The 20,470-nt window shown below is 42.2% G+C and overlaps 1 protein-coding gene across 5 annotated transcripts in view; it reads right to left on the reverse strand.

Moving 5' to 3' along the window:
* Positions 1–6,511: 6,511 nt before the first annotated feature.
* Positions 6,512–20,470, reverse strand: part of LOC110521407 (transcriptional enhancer factor TEF-3) — a 45,497-nt gene continuing 31,538 nt past the window's right edge. For 2 of the 5 annotated variants that reach the window (XM_036968723.2, XM_036968724.2), the window contains exons 5-12: positions 17,730–17,846; positions 17,566–17,588; positions 14,784–14,845; positions 14,481–14,611; positions 14,071–14,244; positions 9,908–10,048; positions 8,115–8,267; positions 6,512–7,517 (exon numbers count right to left, since the gene is read on the reverse strand). In XM_036968723.2, the coding sequence (XP_036824618.1) occupies positions 7,404–7,517; positions 8,115–8,267; positions 9,908–10,048; positions 14,071–14,244; positions 14,481–14,611; positions 14,784–14,845; positions 17,566–17,588; positions 17,730–17,846 (915 nt within the window). In that variant the 3' untranslated portion in view covers positions 6,512–7,403. Of the gene's footprint in view, positions 7,518–8,114; positions 8,268–9,907; positions 10,049–14,070; positions 14,245–14,480; positions 14,612–14,783; positions 14,846–15,610; positions 15,786–17,565; positions 17,589–17,729; positions 17,907–20,470 lie in introns of those variants that run through there. The other 3 variants (XM_036968718.2, XM_036968717.2, XM_090231284.1) reach the window with 2 other exon arrangements.

Genomic DNA, 20,470 nt, shown 5'->3' on the forward strand with positions numbered 1-20,470 from the left:
ATGGGGATGGTGACAGAGGCTTTGGTGGTCCACACAATGAATAAGCAAGTGTCCTTTCCAGTGTTGTGGAGCTGCCCTTAACCTGCTGCCATTAAGGATGGTATTCACGGAGTCTGTAAGACCCTCCCTTCTGGATATAGAAATCCTTTGACTTCACTGCCTCTTCAATGTTAAGGTAGGGACCACTTAACCTAGGGACCACTTAACCTCCACCACTGCTGTGGTGCCCACTCTAGCTATCTACCACCAGACCATCCGGTGAGGCACCCAGGATCCCAGACCCCGTGACCAAAAGCCTTGACTCCTGCCCATCCATCTCTGTAGCCATTTTGAATGCCTTGATGTCCTTCGTTATCTGTGCCCCATTTTTACCACATTCAACGTCTCAACACCTTTAAATGTATTCCTTGTAAGAAATGTGCAATATAAAGTTTTATTTGATAACATTGATAACATGTAGAATATTTCATAAACTGTCATTTTCATATAAGGGCAAGTACAGTTTTTCTATAAACTTTTAATTGATAACTTGGGATTTTATGAGTTGACATAGCATATAGTGGGAAGGATCCTATAAATCAAGACTGTGTGAATTCATGTACCACTCTGAATAAATAAACTGTGCCTTTTGAAGATTTGTCTCTGGTCATGAAAGTACAATACAGACTGGATGTCTAAACAAAGTACATTCTGAATGTGAATAGATTTGTATATTCATTCTCATCAATGACAACATTCTAGAACTGAGTTATCACTCATCGAAGTCTGGTATCTGGAATAATCTGGTTAATGATTGTATAATTGATTAAGTGTCTATTTCCTTGTAGGATGTTGACAGCCTTTTAGAAAAATGTTTATTGCAAAGATGCTCAAACTTAACTTAAAAAGTTTTGACTAAAATTATATACCCAAATCTAATTGCTTGTAGCTCAGGCCCTGAAGCAAGGATAAGCATATTCTTGGCACCATTTGAAAGGAAACACTGACGTTTGTGAAAATGTGAATGTAGGAGAATATAACACTATAGATCTGGTAAAAGATAATACAAAAAAAAAAAAAGGTCTTTGGTATTTATTTTGTACCATCATCTTTGAAATGCAAGAGAAAGGCCATAATGTATTATTCCAGCCCAGGTGCAATTTAGATTTTGGCCACTAGATGGTAGCAGTGTATGTAAAAAGTTTTAGACTGATCCAATCAACCATTGCATTTCTGTTCCAAATGTTGTATCAAGACTGCCCAAATGCGTCTAATTTGTTTATTAATAACTTTAAATGTTCAAAATTGTACACTCCTCAAACAAACAATATGGTATTATTTCACTGTAATAGCTACTGTAAATAGGACAGTGCAGTTAGATTAACAAGAATTTAAGATTTCTGGCAATATCAGATATGTAATGGGAAATGTTCTTGTTACTTACAACCTCATGCTAATGCTAATCACGACACAGAATCAATTTTATCCCTAATGCTGGCCCTGACCAAACTGGTAAGTTTCCCCTCACTATAGCTGCACTTCTCCACATTGCCAGACTTACAGTTGAAGTCAAAAATTTACATAAACGAGTTTTAATGACTCCAACCTAAGTGTTTCAACTACTACACCAATTTCTTGATAACAAACTATAGTTTTGGCAAGTCGGTTAGGACATCTACTTTGTGCATGATGACACAAGTAATTTTTCCAACAATTGTTTACAGACAGATTATTTCACTTATAATTCACTGTATCAGAATTCCAGTGGGTCAGAAGTTTACATACCCTGAGTTGACTGTCATTAAACAGCTTGGAAATTTTCAGAAAATTATGTCATGGCTTTAGAAGCTTCTGATAGGCTAATTGACATAATTTGAGTCAATTGGAGGTGTACCTGAGGATGTATTTCAAGGCCTACCTTCAAGCTCAGTGCCTCTTTGCTTGACATCATGGGAAAATCAGAAAAAATTGTAGAACTCCAAAAGTCTGGTTCATCCTTGGGAGGAATTTCCAAACGCCTGAAGATACCACACTCATCTGTACTAACAATAGAACACAAGTATAAACACCATGGGACCACGTAGCCGTCATACCGCTCAGGAAGGAGACGCGTTCTGTCTCCTAGAGATGAATGTACTTTGGTGCGAAAAGTGCAAATCAATCCCAGAACAACAGCAAAGGACCTTGTGAAGATGCTTGAGGAAACAGGTACAAAAGTACCTATATCCATAGTAAAACGAGTCCCATATCGACATAACCTGAAAGGCCGCTCAGCAAGGAAGAAGCCCCTGCTCCAAAACTGCCATAAAAAAGCCAGACTACGGTTTACAACTGCACACGGGGACCCCAAAGATTGTACTTTTTGGAGAAATGTCCTCTAGTCTGATGAAACAAAAAATATAACTGTTTGGCCAGAATAACCATCGTTATGTTTGGAGGAAAAAGGGGGACGCTTGCAAGCCGAAGAACACCATCCCAACCGTGAAGCACGGGAGTGGCAGCATCGTGTTGTGGGGGTGCTTTGCTGCAGGAGGGACTGGTGCACTTCACAAAATAGATGGCATCATGAGGGTGGAAAATAATGTGGATATATTGAAGCAACATCTCAAGACATCAGTCAGGAAGTTAAAGCTTGGTCACAAATGGGTCTTCCAAATGGACAATGACCCCAAGCATACTTCCAAAGTTGTGGCAAAATGGCTTAAGGACAACAAAGTCAAGGTATTGGAGTGGCCATCACAAAGACCTGACCGCAATCCAATAGAAAATTTGTGGGCAGAACTGAAAACGCATGTGCGAGCAAGGAGGCCTACAAACCTGACTCAGTTGCACCAGCTCTGTCAGGAGGAATGGGCCAAAATTCACCCAACTTATTGTGGGAAGCTTGTGGAAGGCTACACGAAACGTTTGACCCAAGTTAAACAATTTAAAGGCAATGCTACCAAATACTAATTGAGTGTATGTAAACTTCTGACCCACTGGGAATATGATGAAAGAAATAAAAGCTGAAATAAATAATTCTCTCTACTATTATTCGGACATTTTACATTCTTTAAATAAGTGGTGATCCTAAATGATCTAAGACAGGGATTTCTATTCTGATTAAATGTCAGTAATTGTGAAAAACTTAGTTTAAATGTATTTGGCTAAGGTGTATGTGAACTTCCGACTTCAACTGTATAGTGGTCTTATCCCTTTTAATGCTCATCCTTGAAAATTGACAAGGTCTGAAATAGACACCAAAGTCGACATCTGTACAAACAATTATCTAGGCTATGTAAAACAAAATGATTGTTTGATTTACTGCTCTGATAACTAGCTAGCTAAAGTGTAGTCTTCTGCTAGCTAAAACAGAGAAAGGAGACGCAAAGTTCATGGGTTGGGCACAAAGGTCTCTGAAGGCGCTCGTGAACTGTAGCTGACAGTGTCGGCTAGAGATGGCGTGCAGGAGCTTCCTGTCTCAACGTCAACAGTGAAGAGGCGACTCCAGGATGCTGGCCTTCTAGGCAGAGTTCCTCTGTCCAGTGTCTGTGTTCTTTTGCCCATCTTAATATTTTATTTTTATAGGTCAGTCTGAGATATGGCTTTTTCTTTGCAACTGCCTAGAAGGCCAGCATCTCGGAGTCGCCTCTTCACTGTTGACGTTGAGACTGGTGTTTTGCAGGTACTATTAAATGAAGCTGCCAGTTGAGGACTTGTGAGGCATCTGTTTCTCAAATTAGACTCTCTAATGTACTTGTCCAAATGAAAGTGACTGCTTTATCTGCCTTTACAATGAAAACGAGTTAGAAAATGTGAACATACACTGAGTGTACAAAACATTAAGAACACCTTCCTAATAATGAGTTGTACCCATTCCTTTTGACTTCAGAACAGCCTCAATTTGACGGGGCTTGGACTCTACAAGATGTCAAATGTGTCCTTTGGGGGGTGGACCATGCTTGATACACAAGGGAAACTGTTGAGCGTGAAAAACCCATCAGCGTTGCAGTTCTTGACAAAGACCGATGTACCCATTCAAAGCCACTTACATTTTTTGTCTTGCTCATTCAACTTCTGAATGGCACACATACACAATCCATGTCTCAATTGTCTCAAGGCTTAAAAATCATTCCCGTCATCTACAGGGATTGACATGAATTTAACAAATTACATCAATAAGGGATCATAACTTTCACCTATGTCATGGAAAGAGCAGGTGTTCTTAATGTTTTGTACACATTGTATATTTTATGGAAAAGAGATGTATGTTTCTGGATGATGTGCCATGCTGCCTTGTTGACAAAATGACTGAATGGTGCAGTTTACTGTTCTATTAGAGAAGGGCACTCCTCCCTCACCACTTTTGCCCGGTCATGTCACAGGCCACAGACCGGTGCACCACGGCTCAGGTTAATAGAACTCTCACTGTTTCTCCCGTGTGAGCCCTCATGTGTATCTTTTAATCAGGGCAGTAACATAGCCTGATTTCTCCTCTGTGTGAATCCAAATGTGCATTTTCAAATAGTGCCTGTAGCTTTTGCCACAATGACTGCAATGTTATGATTTCTCCCCTGTGTGGATCCTTCTGGGATATTTCAGAGTCCCACTCTGATTGAATGTTTTCCCACAATCGGGGCAGTGATATGATTTCTCCCCTGTGTGGCTCCTCATGTGCACTGTAAGTTCATTGTTTAAGGTGAACCATTTACTACAAATATGACAACAAAACCTGCAAAAAATCTGCAATGTGAGCTTGTTTCCGGGTGACTACCTCATGAAGCTGGTTGCGAGAATGCCAAGAATGTGCAAAGCTGTCAAGGCAAAGAGTGGCTACTTTGAAGAATCTCAAATATGTGTAACACTTTTTGGGTTACTATATGAATGTGTTATTTCCTATTTTTGATGTATTCACTATTATTCTACAATGTAGAAAATAGTACAAATTAAGAAAAACCCTTAAATTAGTAGATGAGTCCAAATGTTGACTGATACTACAAATCATTGGTGTGTCATTTCAGTGAGAAATATAATTAATAGAATAAACCTATCCCTTTAGACAACTATAATCATTGAAAATGTAAATGAATTGAAATGTTAAGTTTCAATTCACACCACAAATCTTGAATGGGAATGTCTATTCTATTATCAGATATGAAGGTAAACCCCAGATGCAGAACACATCAAATAAACAATAGTTTAATATTCCAACAGGGGCAGGTAATAGACAGGTCAAGGCAGGCAGGGGTCAGTAAAACAGAGATGGGGCAACGGTACCGGGCAGCAGGCAGGCTCAGGGTACGACAGAGGTCGGTAATCCAGATAGGGGCGAAGGTACAGGTCGTCAGGCAGGCTCAGGGACAGGCAGGCGGGCTCGGAGTCAGGACAGGTCAAAACCAGGAGGGCGAGAAAAGAGAGACTGGAAAAAGACGGCGCTGCGCCACAAACCACTGGTTGACTTGAACAAACCAGATTCACCTTTCAGCAGGACTATAACCTAAAACCCAAGGCCAAATCTACACTGGAGTTGCTTACCAAGAATATGTTTCTAAGTGGGAGATATACAGTTTTGACCTAAATCTACTTAAAAATCTATTGCAAGACATTAAAATAGTTGTCTAGCAATGACCAACAATTAATTTGACAGCTTGAAGAATAATGGGCAAACGTTGCACAATCCAGGTGTGCACAGCTCTTAGAGGTTTACCTAGAAAAACACAGCTGTAATTGCTGCCAAAGGTGCTTCTAGAAATGATTGACTCGGGGGTGTCAATACTTACGTAATTAGACATTTCTCAAATACATTTGTATTAAATTTGCAAACATTTCTAAAAACATGTTCATTTTTCATTATGAGGTATTGTGTGTAGATGGGTGAGAATAAAACGATTTAATCCATTTGGGATACAAGCTGTAACACATGTGGAATAAGTAATGTGGTATGAATACTTTCTGAAGGCACTATTTAGGTAAACTGACAACTTCACGAAAACAATATGCACGCTTCAATGGGGCAGAAGACCGATGAGTTGTAATTCTGGATGGCCAGATAGCTATCAACAATGACAAGAAACTGCCATGTGGGTAATCGTAAATGACTCGTTTAATCTTGTCCTTGATACCATGTCTTGTTTTGAAGTGTTTTATCGGATTTCATGTTCAGTGCTCCTTTTGCACATTTATTTGTGTCATCACACTCCCTCATCCGATTGGTCGAGTAGGCGGGCCTTCTGACTTTGTGACTGTGGTAACTAGTGACAACCTGAGGTGTCTCACGTCATCTGTCTCTGGTATCGCTCTAGTGTCGATCACAATGGGCTTGTTCGACATTGCTACTGACAGACTGATCTACCGATGATACATTACGGTTTTACCCGTCTCGAACACGGCCTCTGAGCTAATATGGTCAAATAACCGCGAAAGTAGTAGAAAACACATTTTGCTGTATCGCCACTCTACATTGAGATGCAGTGCCTTAGACCGCTGCTCCACACAGGAGCACCAAAAACATGGATGCATTTTGTGTTATGTTTGAAACTTACCTGAGAACTCATTTGTATCATCGTTTTATTACAGGTATAACAATAGTATGACATGTTCATATATTAGTCTCAATAGATCACATTAGGAACAAAAATCAAGCAACCTGATCTGTTAAGTATGATATGTGAAGGGTAATTCCATCTTAAACTCCAGTTCAGTGCCAAAGATAGATTACAGTTTCTTCATACTGTAGCTAGTCAACTTCAATTACAGATAGCAGATTCAACCCAGAGTCAGGTTCAAGCAGAGTTATCTACTGTATGTGAGTTGTGCTCAATTTCATTCAACAATAGTCCAACATTTAATTTGATCATCAAACTAGGCAGATACAATATTTATTTAAATCATAATCTTCACTCATTTTCAGCAATAGAGATTATTCTTCAGGGGAGATAGCTGTGGTACTGTACATATTTTTACTCAAATAATAAACATTGGCACCAAAACAATACTATTAATGTGCAGTCTTGCTTTCCAGTTCTCCTTTCGTCCTCTTGCCCTGTGTAATATACATTAGAAGTCACTAGGTGGCGCCCATAGACAAAACAAATCCCGCTCATGCAGCTGTCTAAAATGAAACTAAATCAAAACAAGCAAGCACTAGTAAAATGAGATGAAAAACAACAATTTCTCATGCATTGTCTTGACATTTGGCTCCCCTTGTACATACAGATATACCACAATGAAGGTTCCCACCCTCTGCTCCTCTTTCACATAACAGTGGTATAGTTCACTCCAGCTCCCAAGCCAACTCTTCCACATTAGTTTCATTGGGCAAGCAACCCGCCCAGTGCTTCTTTGGGTCCTGACAGACAATCGTATTGTGCTTGCAGCTTACAGCGGAGATTGTCCATGGTTGGGGTGTTGTTGGTCTATAGTGGTTCTCTGTCCACAGGGCTGTCTCAGTCTTTGACCAGCCGGTAAATATGGTGCTGGGCTCCATGCTCACTAGTAGACACCTCAAAGACATAGGCTATACACAGCAGGGTCTCCAGTGTGTCCCTGTTGATCACAACCTGCAGAGAGACAGACCCACATGCACAGTTATTTTACACCACTAACTAACTATAATACTACTACACACATTTCTCAAAAATATACATTTTTAAGCAATACAAATGAGTTTATTTTGCATACAGGTCGTTTTCATCTCTCACTGACAGAGTGGTACAAGCAATTACACAAAAGTGTCATGTCAAAAAAGCGAACTGTCAAAATGTATGAGCTCCTTTTGAGAACAATACTTTCACCATATCATTGTTCTATCCCTAAAAGAAGCACTTGTTGCATAATCCATAGCATTGATACGCGTGTGTGCAGCTCATGTTTAATATGGGCTAAATCAGCCCATTGAGAACCTAATAACATGTTGCGATGTGATCTGCTGTGTGGTTTCAATATGGTCATTGTGTCTGGACTGCAGTTGCCAATGGAATGGACCGTGACTTGAACCCTTATATTGATGACCACATTGTTACTATGGTGGTACTCTCCTTGCTCTCAATCACTTCTGCTTCTGTATTGAAAACTCTTCAAGCAGGTGGTTGACAAGTCAACAGTTGTCTGCTACAATATTTTAATGATAGATGGTAATTGTGTGCGTGCGCCTTTACCTGCAGGATGGTGAAGTTCTCCAATACACTGTTCATCATGTACTTCTCTGGCAGGTGTTTGAGCTTGTGGATGAAGTTGATCATGTATTCACACAGTGGGGACCGGTGGATCCTGAACACATACCGCCCATTCTCAAACCGTGCATACTCCGTCTGGACACACACACACACAATGTATCCAATATATGATATACTGTATGTTCAATATACCAGGACATGGTCCTAGAGATATCACATTAAAAATAAATTATAGCCCTCATAGATGAAATTAAAGGCATGTCATATGTACCTGATAGATAACACTAATTATAAACTGGGTGGTTCAAGCCCTGAATGCTGATTGGCTGACAGTCGTGGTATATCAGGCCGTATACTACGGGTATGACAAAACATTTATTTTGAATGATCTAATGACGTTGGTAACCAGTTTATAATAGCAATAAGGCACCTCGGGTGTTTGTGGTATATGGCCAATATACCACAGCTAAGGGCTGTATCCAGGCACTCCGTGTTGCGTCGCGCTTAATAACAACCCTTAACCATGGTATTGGCCATATACCACAAACACCCCAGGTACCTTTTTGCTTAAATATAGTCTATAGATAATAGCTACCATAATCACTGTTGAATGTTATTACATTATAGTAGATGACTGGCCTGGCTTCCCCTCAATATCCATGTGAATATGTGTATGTGTTTGAGTGTTGTACAACATCTCTGTAGGGATAACAGTGATGCTGTGGTGGACAGGCAACACAGAACAAAGGTGTTCTGTCCCAAATGGAATCCTTTTCGCTATAGTGTGCACTACTTTTGACCAGGACCTATAGGGCTGATCAAAAGTGGTGCACTAACTAGGGAATAGGGTGCCATTTGGGACATGCTCAGTGAGTCAGGGTGAGGAATGTAAGTGTTGTCTTGTGATGTCTGTTCTGGACCACAGAGCAGGAGAATAGTGAGTTGAATCCATCACAGCCACTGGTTGGGTTATTGTTCATTCGCAGAGGGATAATAATCACAGTCATTGACCTCAAATGTTGACCCCGCCTATCAGTTCAACTGTCAATCATTCAAATCCCCTTATATTTTAGTACCAGGTCAAATACTTACCTAAGGTCTACCAGCATACTAGAACCTGTGTTCTATCAGCAGTCAAGAGTCAGTAAGTGTGGAGAGATAACAGGTCTAAAATATCTATTTTTTTATGCCAATCCTGGACCCAAAGCTCTACATAATCCATATCTGTTACTGTATCTACTGTACCTACACCAGTCTATCTACATCTATGGTATGCATTTCTTCATTGTTTGTTTTTTTACAAGTACTTTTTAGTCTCTACTGATCAAATCAAATATATTTATAAAGCCCTTCTTACATCAGCTGATATCTCAAAGTGCTGTACAGAAACCCAGCCTAAAACCCCAAACAGCAAGCAATGCAGGTGTAGAAGCACGGCGGCTAGGAAAAACTCCCTAGAAAGGCCAAAACCTAGGAAGAAACCAGGCTATGAGGGGTGGCCAGTCCTTTTCTGGCTGTGCCGGGTGGAGATAATAACAGAACATGGCGAAGATGTTCAAATGTTCATAGATGACCAGCATGGTCAAATAATAATAATAATCACAGTAGTTGTCGAGGGTGCAGCAAGTCAGCACCTCAGGAGTAAATGTCAGTTGGCTTTTCATAGCCAATCATTAAGAGTATTTCTACCGCTCCTGCTGTCTCAAGAGAGTTGAAAACAGCAGGTCTGGGACAGGTAGTGATGGAGCTAGAGTAATCCTGCTGGTGTCTCTCACCTCTACTTTCTCCACCACTTGCTTTCCAAAGGAGCAGACCTTGGTGGAGGAGGTGATGATCATGTTCTCAGAGCTCTCGTACTGACTGGACACGCCGTAGAAGAAACCTCTGTCTTCCTGCAGGTTGGCACTCAGATCGGCCTGCAGAGAGAGAAAGGAACCACACAGTCAACAACAACCTCCCCCCTCTCTTTTATTGAACAGAGGACAGTATAGGAAAGACAGGAGGTGGTCCACACAGGCCACACACACAACCTGTCAGTCTTAGCAAGAGGATAAGGCACTGTTCGAACAACCTGCCAGTCCATGACGAGACACATTTTTAGTTCTGGACAGTTCAATCAAAAACCTCAACAGAAATCTACTTCAGTCGTTATACAGCAATCTTTCTTTCAGTAATGTCCGGTTCTTCTAATTTAATAGACTTTGTTTCAAGGAACAGGGAAAAGTGTGTGTGTGCTTCTGTTGGCTTCCTGAAACATGTTACCCAAAATGTGTGACGGCTCAACAAAGCCTGCAACTAACGCTCTGCAAAGCCAAGCAGCATCTATTGGCCTGGCCTGTGTTGACTTAATTTAGGCTGCCAATCCAGCCTCTGCATTCCCAAGATGCTGTGTCTAGCTGTGGCGTTAGTGCCAGACAGGACTCTCTTCGTCAGGTGCATCCAACCTCATGTCTGTCTAAGAAGGCAGAATCTGCTCCTAGTCACTGATACTGGGTCAGATATATTTTTATCCCTCCTAATGGTTAAGGGAATGATGGGGGTGAGGGTAATCTGATACTATATAATATTTTACATCGAGACGAGGCGTCCTCTGTCATGGTAGAGGAGTACAGACACAGAGGGCTTTACCTTTTCCCCTCTCAGGCCCTTGTCTCCTAATGGGCCATTAATACAGCGCTCAGCCTCTCTTCATCGCCCCGCTCCTCGTCTTCATCCCTCGCTCCTGTGATTCTCTCATTTGTCTTCATCCCCGGGGCCCAGTGACCCTCCCCGAACCTGCGCTCCCCACTTCCCTAACGGCCTGCGAGGGAATTCATCCAATTATAATCAACAGCCCTCAATTGGCTGATTAGATCAGCCAGGCCGGGCTCCTGTGTAACAATTTACAAGGGCCGGCTCAAATCGGATTCTCCGGGCACTTCAAAGGCGCGAGACAATCCGTTAGGACAGGGCCACGGGCGCTGTGGGGAGAAGGCAGGGCCGGTCGGGGAGCTGGAAATTCAATCTAGAATGCCATAGCTTTGGAGACGGGCCAGCAGCCTGTCACAGTCGCCATGACAACTAGCCAGAGCCTCAGGACGCCCCCAAGTCATGCCCGGGTGGCTGGCTGGCCGCCTCGATGGAACTGGGTTTTCTTTCTCACTTTATGAAGGCGGAAGAAGGAAACGAGGTATAAGTCACCTCAGATAAGGTTGCTTTTTATTTCTTTTTTGTACTCAGCGTAGCAGTTGAAATGTCCAGATGTTGGTTGGTTGTTTGTCTGTGTGTGTTTTGTCATGGGTGTCATGAGGGTTGGAGAGCCCCCTCAGGACAATCAGACCCACTATAATAAGATATGTTGAGGTGATGCATCTGGCACTAGCAGCAGTCATATGGGCTTGTTTCTCCAGTCAGTCTGGGATAGCTGCATACAGTGCCTTCAGAAAGTATTCATAACCCTTGACGTTCCACATTTTGCTGCTGCAGGCTGAATTTAAACTGGATTAAATAGATTTCTGTCTCCCACCAACACACAATACCCCATAATGACAAAGTAAAAACATGTTTTTAGACATTCCTGCAAGTGTATTGAACATGAAATACAGAAATCTCGGATTTACATAAGTATTCACACCCCTGAGTGTTAGTGACATGTTAGAATCACCTTTGGCAGCGATTACAGCTGTGAGTCTTTCTAGGTAAAGAATTATTCAAGCTCTGTCAAGTTGGTTATTGATCATTGCTAGACAGACATTTGAGGTCTTGCCATTGATTTCCATGCCGATTTAAGTCAAAACTGTAACTAGATCACTCAGGAACATTCAATGTTGTCTTGATAAGCAACTCCAGTGTATATTTGGCCTTGTGTTTAAGGTTATTGTCCTGCCGAAAGGTGAATGTCTCTTAGTGTCTGTTGGAAAGCAGACGGAACAAGGATTTTGCCTGTGCTTAGCGCTATTCCATTTATTTTTATCCTAAAAATAACTCACTAGTCCTTGCCAATGACAAGCATACCCATAACATGATGCAGCCACCACCATGCTTAAAAATGTGAAGAGTGGTACTCAGTGATGTGTTATGTAGCAATTTCCTCAAACACAACACTTTGTATTCAGGACAAAAAGTTTATTTCTTTGCCACATTTTTTGCAGTATTACTTTAGTGCCTTGTTGCAAACAGGATGCATGTTTTGGAATATTTTTATTCTGTACATGCTTCCTTCCGTTCGCTCTGTCAATTAGGTTAGTGTTGTGGAGAAACTACAACGTTGATCCATCCTTAGCTTTCTCCTATCAAAACCATAAAACTGTTTTAAAGTCACCATTGGCCTTACAATGAAATCCCTAAGTAGTTTTCCTTCTTCTCTGGCAACGAAGTTAAGAAGGATGCCTGTATCTTAGTAGTGACTGGGTCTATTGATACACCATCCATAGTGTAACTAATAACTTTATCATGCTCAAAGGGATATTCAATGTTTGCTTTTTTAAATTTATATCCATCTACCAATAGGTGCACTTCTTTGCGAGGCATTGGAAAACCTCGTCTTTGTAGTTGAATCTGTGTTTGAAATTCACTGAGGAACATTTCTGATAATTGTATGTGTGGGGTGCAGACATGAGGTAGTCATAAAAAAATCATGTTAAACACCATTATTACACACAGAGTGAGTCTATACAATTTATTATGTTTGCCATAACAAGGTGGTTGAATACTTGACTCTAGACATCTCAGCTTTTCATTTGTGATTAATTTACAATCATTTATAAAAACTTAATTCCACTTTGACATGAGGTATTGTGTGTAGGCCAGTGACACCAAAATCTAAATGTAATCCATTTTAAATTCAGGCTGTAACACAACAAAGTGAAGAAAGTGAAGTCAGAGGGTGTGAATACTTTCTGAAGGTACTGTATGTCATGGGTTCTGGAGTCTATCAGAGCTCTGACATGAAGTTAGCGGGTGTGAATACTTTCTGAAGGTACTGTATGTCATGGGTTCTGGAGTCTATCAGAGCTCTGACATGAAGTTAGCGGGTGTGAATACTTTCTGAAGGTACTGTATGTCATGGGTTCTGGAGTCTATCAGAGCTCTGACATGAAGTTAGCGGGTGTCCAATTGATGAATGGCTTATCGGACACAATGGGTTTCTGTCACTCACTAATGTCTTATATCACTCTACAATAAATAACTTCACAAAATAGTATGTGAGGGTGACTAACACATGTACAAGCCAACTGGGGAAGAGATCATAATGGAATATAGAGTTGGAATGTAAAGGTGTGACTGGAAACATGATAATCAAGCTCTGAAAATCTCTATTCTGTAGAATAGAGCCTGTATGAGTTGTGTTTCTGAAGTAAGTTATCCACATGGGAAAGAAGTGATCAGAGGAGATGGACACAGTGGACTCTGTTCTCTCTCTCATGTCCTTTTCTAACTACCCCTGCATCCCAGCTCCTCGTAACACTACACACACTTTTCTCCCTTACACTCTCTCGCTCTGAGGGACCTATAAATAAGTGGATCCAGCCTAATAGCGAGGGGACAGGTGCCCAGGCTCAGATTTCCCCAGTGAAAGAGAAGCCCTGCCACTCTCACACCAAAGGCTGCGGTCACACACGCTACAATGTGCCCTCTACCCACTGTACCCATGAGCAGAAAACAGCCAGGTCTTAATCAATGACTTAATTTGCTTCAAACTGAAATCGTTACTAAATTCCTTTAGCTCCAGTGCTAAAGTTATCCCAACACCTAACACATTTAGGTCATTAACTACCGAGGAGAGTGCTACAAAAACCTTTACCTTACAAAATACTCTCTCAGTTCCCCTTTTGTGCTGCGACTAATTCTTTGTTTCGAGTCCCTTTCCATTATTCTATTCAGAAAGCAGAGACTCACCCACACACACTACAATGTGCCCACTAACACACACCTCTGATTTGATTCTGCTTGGACTCACCCAGAACTTGACAAGAAAGAAAGTGTCTGGCTGCCCCTTCTCAAACAGCTCCTTCAGCCCTCCCTTCTTCTCAGGGAACTTGTCGTAGATCTGACGGATGTCCACTGCCTCCAGGTAAGGGTCACTGAAGGTGGGGTTGGACTGACCGATGTGCACAAACAGGTGCTTGTTGAACTGGAAAACAGAGAGAGATGTTGATTACTTTCAGAGCACTGATTCAGTTCATGGTGTGAGGAAGTTCACAATACAGCTTTAGGGAAAGGGTTGGATGAAAAGGAAGAGATTGTTTATCTTTATGTCTCAAACTTTTACATTGATGAGCACTGAAAGGGTCCCTATCAACTAAGTGAGATGAATATGAATGGGGAGGCTTATTAGGCAGGGCGAGTGGCTACTAAATTACTACTCACGGTCTCTGGGTCTTGAGGCTGCTCCAGGAAGGCAGAGAACTCCAGCATGCGGAGTTTGGAGCTGGCGATACTCCGCCCCTGCCACGGGGGGGCGCCCGGTGACATGGACAGGCCTGCCATGCTCTCATAGCCTGAAGAAGAGAGGGGGGGGGGGGCGCAGAGTAATAGAACATACCATAGGTTTGAAAAATGTTGTTGCATACTGTCAGTTTCTCTGAGCTTTTTTGGAGCTCTTCGTCACTTGCAGACCATGACAACGTCTGTCGACACATGGGGACATGAAGGGAAGCTGAGAAAACCCACCTGTTATGGGGGGTGGGCCGGACGTCTGCATGGCGTAACTCTGCTGGGAAAAGGGCTTAATGCTGGAGAGACAAGACAGGCAGTAGACACATTACACCCTGACCCCTCGCACACACGACTAGACCGGCAGACTGTTAAACACACTGGGGGCTCGGGTTCATTAACCAAAGTGCCATTTAAATAAACGTGTTAAGATGTTACTCTGTCACATTCAGTTTTGACAGATTGTGATTTCTATTTATTCAGTGGCAGTAGGCCTATGCCTTTTTACTGACAGTCAGAGAGGCTCACACGCAGGCATAGGGGATCATTACATTTTGTCAGCTGGTTATGGTCATGAAAATGACTGCAGGTCTCGCGGTAATTTATCGTTAATTAATATAAACATGTTTAGCATCTCCAGGCCTCCACACATACAAGCCTCTGATGTGCATTTGGAACATCTACAGTTTAATAGAGTCTAATAATATACACCACCACAACAAATCTATTATTTATTTTAGGCAGGTTTAAAGAAACATGCTATGAAGGAAATGTATTTCAGAAGAACAGAATCTGAGTTGGCCTACTGTATGTTATCTGGCTATGTTCCATGATATAGGCTAGTTCATTTAGCTGACAAGATATGCTTATAAGTCCCTTGCAATTACTTTATAGTAAGAAGAATCTATTTGAACGTAGCTTAATGAAATAGAAATCATATTTTTCCCATTCCAGAGCAAGTGCGCATATGAAATGGTTATGTTGAGCGGAAAAGCGACCATTTGAAATAGGTCCTATACGCTAGATTTAGAGTTATTTGGCAACTTTAGTGAAATGACACAAACCTGAGAATGTCTTAGAAGTCAAAACATTTATGGGCTGCATGAAGCGACTCTAGGATATTGATGACTGGAAAAAGTCGCAAAAAAATAAGTAGTTGGGATCCTGCTCTTTTTAGTGGCAACCATCAAAACTCGGCTTTCACAAAGGATTGCATATAGAAAATCCTGGGCTTATGTCACATCTACTTCTGCTCCCCCCCCTCGGTGCTCGAGGTTGCGGGTCTACTAATCACCGGACCTGGCAACCCATCATTACGCACACCTGCGCCTCATCATTAGTCGCACCTGGACTTCATCACTTCCCTGATCACTCCCCCTTTATCTAGCACTCCGTTGTTGTCACCCATCAGGTAGTATTGTTTCATGTCGAGATGCAACGGGTGGTTGTAGTTTCACGCTATGTTCGGTCATATTAAACTCACTGGTTGCCTGACTCATTGCGTCTTCGTTACATCTTATAAGAATGCATGTTTTACTCCACGTGTCAACCACTTTTTGAGGGCTTGCAGCTGATATTCTGCCCAATTTGGCCAAACTGTATGCCATGGGTTCTCCAACCCTGTTCCTGTAGGTACCCCGTACTTAATTTGGGGAACAAAGTTAAATCTGTTTGGAAACATTAGTAACACGTTTTCACAAAACATTTTATTAAACAGTTGACAGACCTTCTCTGTGCGCTTGAGAAAGGAATGGAGGAGATGGAAACGCACAGGGGTGAGATATTCTGTCTTTTTTTTTAATAAAAAAAAAACTTTTTTTTTACCCCTTTTCTCCCCAAGTTCGTGGTATCCAATTGCTACAACTCTTGTACGGGCTCGGGAGAGACGAAGGTTGAAAGTCATGCGTCCTCCGATACACAACCCAACCAGCCGCACTGCGCATCCAACCCGGAAGCCAGCCGCACCAATGTGTCGGAGGCTACACCGTGCACCTGGCAACCTTGGTTAGCGCGCACTGCGCCCAGCCCGCCACAGGAGTCGCTGGTGCGCGATGAGACAAGGACATCCCTACCGACCAAGCCCACCCTAACCCGGACGACGCTAGGCCAATTTTGCGTCGCCCCACGGACCTCCCGGTCGCGGCCGGTTACGACAGAGCCTGGGCGCGAACCCAGGGACTCTGATGGCACAGCTGGCGCTGCAGTACAGCGCCCTTAACCACTGTGCGGGAGGCCCGAGAAATTCTGTACTTGAAGGTAACGTGTCAGCCTATTAATTTAGAAAATAAAAATAATCACGGCATTCAAAATCAAATAAAAACTCACTATAATTTTAGGCTAACTAAGTCGCACTGCACAATCAGACTATACAGCAAGTTTGGAGTGTAGCAGAAGGTAACATCCAGTATGCATAATAATACAGTTCACACTCAAAGGCCTTTACTAGAATTGTTTACATTTTGGAGCATAGGCTAGACCAGTTATGTACCAAATACATCTTAAATCTGTGTTTAAAATAATAATATCGCGCAGTGGGTAATATGCTGTAATTCCTTATTTTTTTACGGACATGGGCTCATATTTTGGCCAATGCATAAACTCTAATAAGCTGTCCATTTCGTTGGGTTTGGCTTTGAAACAACATCCACAACGATCATGTTTTCCACTGTTTCAACCTGTTGTTGAACTTCTTTCTTCAAATTGATCGATCACAGTAAGGTGAGTTTCAAAAGCACACTGTATTGATAAGTGTTTGATGTGATTTTGCATTGATGTCGGAGTGGTTAAAGGGACAATAGAACGCTGGGTACCAGGCAATTAGTGACCTGACAGTCTTTAGCGAGTTGGATCGTTAGCGAGTACCAACGCATGTCCAGAGTGCATAAGAGGAGATTACCGTGGTTTACTGGTCATGTGGAATTTTACTGCGGTCATGACTCATGACTGCCGGTCTTGCAGAAATATGGTCACCGCAACAGCCCTATACACACACACACACACACACAGGGTTGTAACTTACTCTTCAGGACCGCCATGCCAAAACTGGGAAAAAGAAAACATGGAAACATATTTTATTACATACACTCTATATGACACCACCTATCTTTCTACTGTATATGTATCCCCCAGTGTTGCTCAAGGACAGGGTGTGTGTGTCTCTGTCTGTCTGCGCACACTACTCACACCACCAGCAGTGGGGTACGGTGGCCTGGACAGCCCCTGCAGAGCCATCTTGTTCTGGAAGGCGGTGGCGGAGATGGTGGCCATACTCTGGAGGGCCTTGTCTTTGGCAGCCTGGTCCTGCAGACACACACAGCAAGGCCCAGGGGTCAGGTCACGCTCTCCATTATAGTCAGCACCCTGTGGGAATACTAGCCTCGTTATGTTGTTTGTTGGGTGGGAAATGAGGGGTGAAAGCGAGGTTGATCATAGGGGCTGGGCTGGGAGGATGGGTAATATTGCAGTCAAGATCCCCGAGGTTGAGAGTAAGGTTTATTGCTTTGGCAGAGGCCGGGGGGTGTTGACAAGTGGCCTATGTCTCTGCTAGAGGTCACAGTGAGAGCTGGGTCGAGCATGTCGGAGGGCTAGCTCTATGCTAATGGTAATGATCAAGCTAGTTTGTGGCTAAATGCTAACAGTAAACAGGTGACATGGTGGCTACCAGAAACAGCAGTCATTCCTGTCTATGATATAGCGTTATTGTTCTGTTGTGCGTGTGTCCATCATGCCGACTTGAGCAGTTTCCAACTCATCGAGGACTACCAACACTCTCAGCCACATAATGCTAGGCCACATGGCACAATCTTGTTCCCAGAACCAGCTGACACAAGGGCATAGCTGAAATATGGGGAGTACATTTGGTAGTGTTCTCAGTTACAAGAAAGATGTATTTAAAAAGGCCTGTCGGAGGATGCCTTGTGACCAATGCTGGGCCCTGCCAGCTGTGGCCCAGTGGCCACTGTCCAAGGTGACGGAGAGCTGTGTTGTCTTGTGTGTGTGTGTGTGTGTTTGCGTGCATGTCTGCGGTAAGAAACCTAAACTAAGAAAGTGCTAGGGGCGGACGGTGTTAGGAAAGCTTTCACCCACCAAACAGGAACACTTTTATTGAGATACTTACCAAATGAAATGCCTGGAAGGAACAATACAAAAATTAATTTCTCTCCTGACAAACGCATTTGTTCATATCGTGCACAGCAAGCCTCAGGCCAGGGATGCTGGAGCGTATCCACATTTACTGTGGTCATTTGTAGATATGCATCATAGGACTAAGCATTCCATATAACACCCACATGAATTAAGGTGGTGCTATTAAATACAACCCACTCTCTGTTTGTCATTGTTTTGTCTTTCCATATTGTTTGTACTGAAATGTAGGAATGGGAACCATTAGAAATTCCATATCGAATTCATGGCTATCAAGGCCATGGTATATTGAGTAATTTTTTTTCATGGAATCAAACCTAAAAATGAGAAGAGAATAACATGGCATGAAGGTCACAGGAAGCCTTCCTGATGATCTGCACTCTGTGGCTTTAGAACAACACCATGGCTACAGCCAAGCAGCACCACAGCCTCCCCAACAACACAACTTCACACTTTAAAATAGGCTTTTTAAACCTTTTCTTGCCCAGGAGAATCGGTGACCCAGGGTGAATGGCAAGGAGAGGTAATCAACATCTTAAAATGAATGGATTTGATCATTTTTTAAAATTATTTTGACCTCCCACATCCATATAATTGGAAGAGGAAGTGTAAACTCTAACATAGCCTAGTAGCTAGAAAGGTAACTCCAAACACATTTTCACTAAGAACAGCTGTTTAGCTGGTTAAATGAAGGTTAGCTGTGTGTTGGCAAAACATTAATCAAGTCAAGAAAGCTTAGCAGCAGCCAGCGGCACTTTCTGCACTGGTAGCGGGTGTTTTTTCAAAGCCCATGTCAGATACTCCATTGAGTGTAATTGAATCAAATCAAATTTTATTTGTCACATGTGCCGAATACAACAGTGTAGACCTTACAGTGAAATGCTTGCTTACAAGCCCTTAACCAACAATGCAGTTCAAAAAAAAAAGTGTTAAAGTATTTACTAAAATAAATTGAAGTTAAAAAAAAGTTTTAAAAATAATAATTAAGGAGCAACAATAAAAGAACAGTAACGAGGGGGTACAGGGGGTACCGGTACAGTCAATGTGGGGGAGTAAAGGTTAGTCGAGGTAATTCAGGTAATATGTACATGTAGGTAGAGGTAAAGTGACTATGCACAGATAATAAACAGAGTAACAGCAGCGAAAAAATGGGTGTGGGGTGGGGACAATGCAAATAGTCCGGGTAGCCATTTGATTAGCTTTTCAGGAGTCTAATGGCTTGGGGGTAGAAGCTGTTAAGAAGCCTTTAGGACCTAGACTCTGTGCCAATGAGTGTAATTTGCTCAATATTTGGATTGATAAATAAAATTGACATAATTAGAAAGAAGATTCTTCTCTTTTCTACTGTAGGTATGTAATTCAACATTTCTTTATTCTGTTGTTGCTAGGGATATATTTTTATACAAATCTTTTTTTGGACCCCCTGCAGTACCTCTGTGGACTCTTAGGGGGGAGGCAGACCCCAGGTTGAATACCCCTACCTTAAAAACATCAGCCACCAGCACACTACTCCAAATGATCTGCATAGCTAGTGCTGTAGCAGTCATACAATTGGAATGGGTAGAATGGTAGACATTGACATTCCCATTGAAAGCAAGGTCCCTACTGTAACACCATGGTATGTGGCATGGCAGACATTGGAGAGGTTGTTCAGAATGTGGATGACTTGTGTTCTAAAAGGTCGAATTGCTCCGTTATATCGGTGGATCCATGTAAATCTTCCAGAATTTAGAACCTGTTTGATTCGTTTTTCTACCCATTCCATTGCTATGGTACTAGCC

Source organism: Oncorhynchus mykiss, chromosome 4, assembly GCF_057628025.1.
Source record: "Oncorhynchus mykiss isolate SJ-2025 chromosome 4, ASM5762802v1, whole genome shotgun sequence".
Taxonomy (NCBI): Eukaryota; Metazoa; Chordata; class Actinopteri; order Salmoniformes; family Salmonidae; genus Oncorhynchus; species Oncorhynchus mykiss.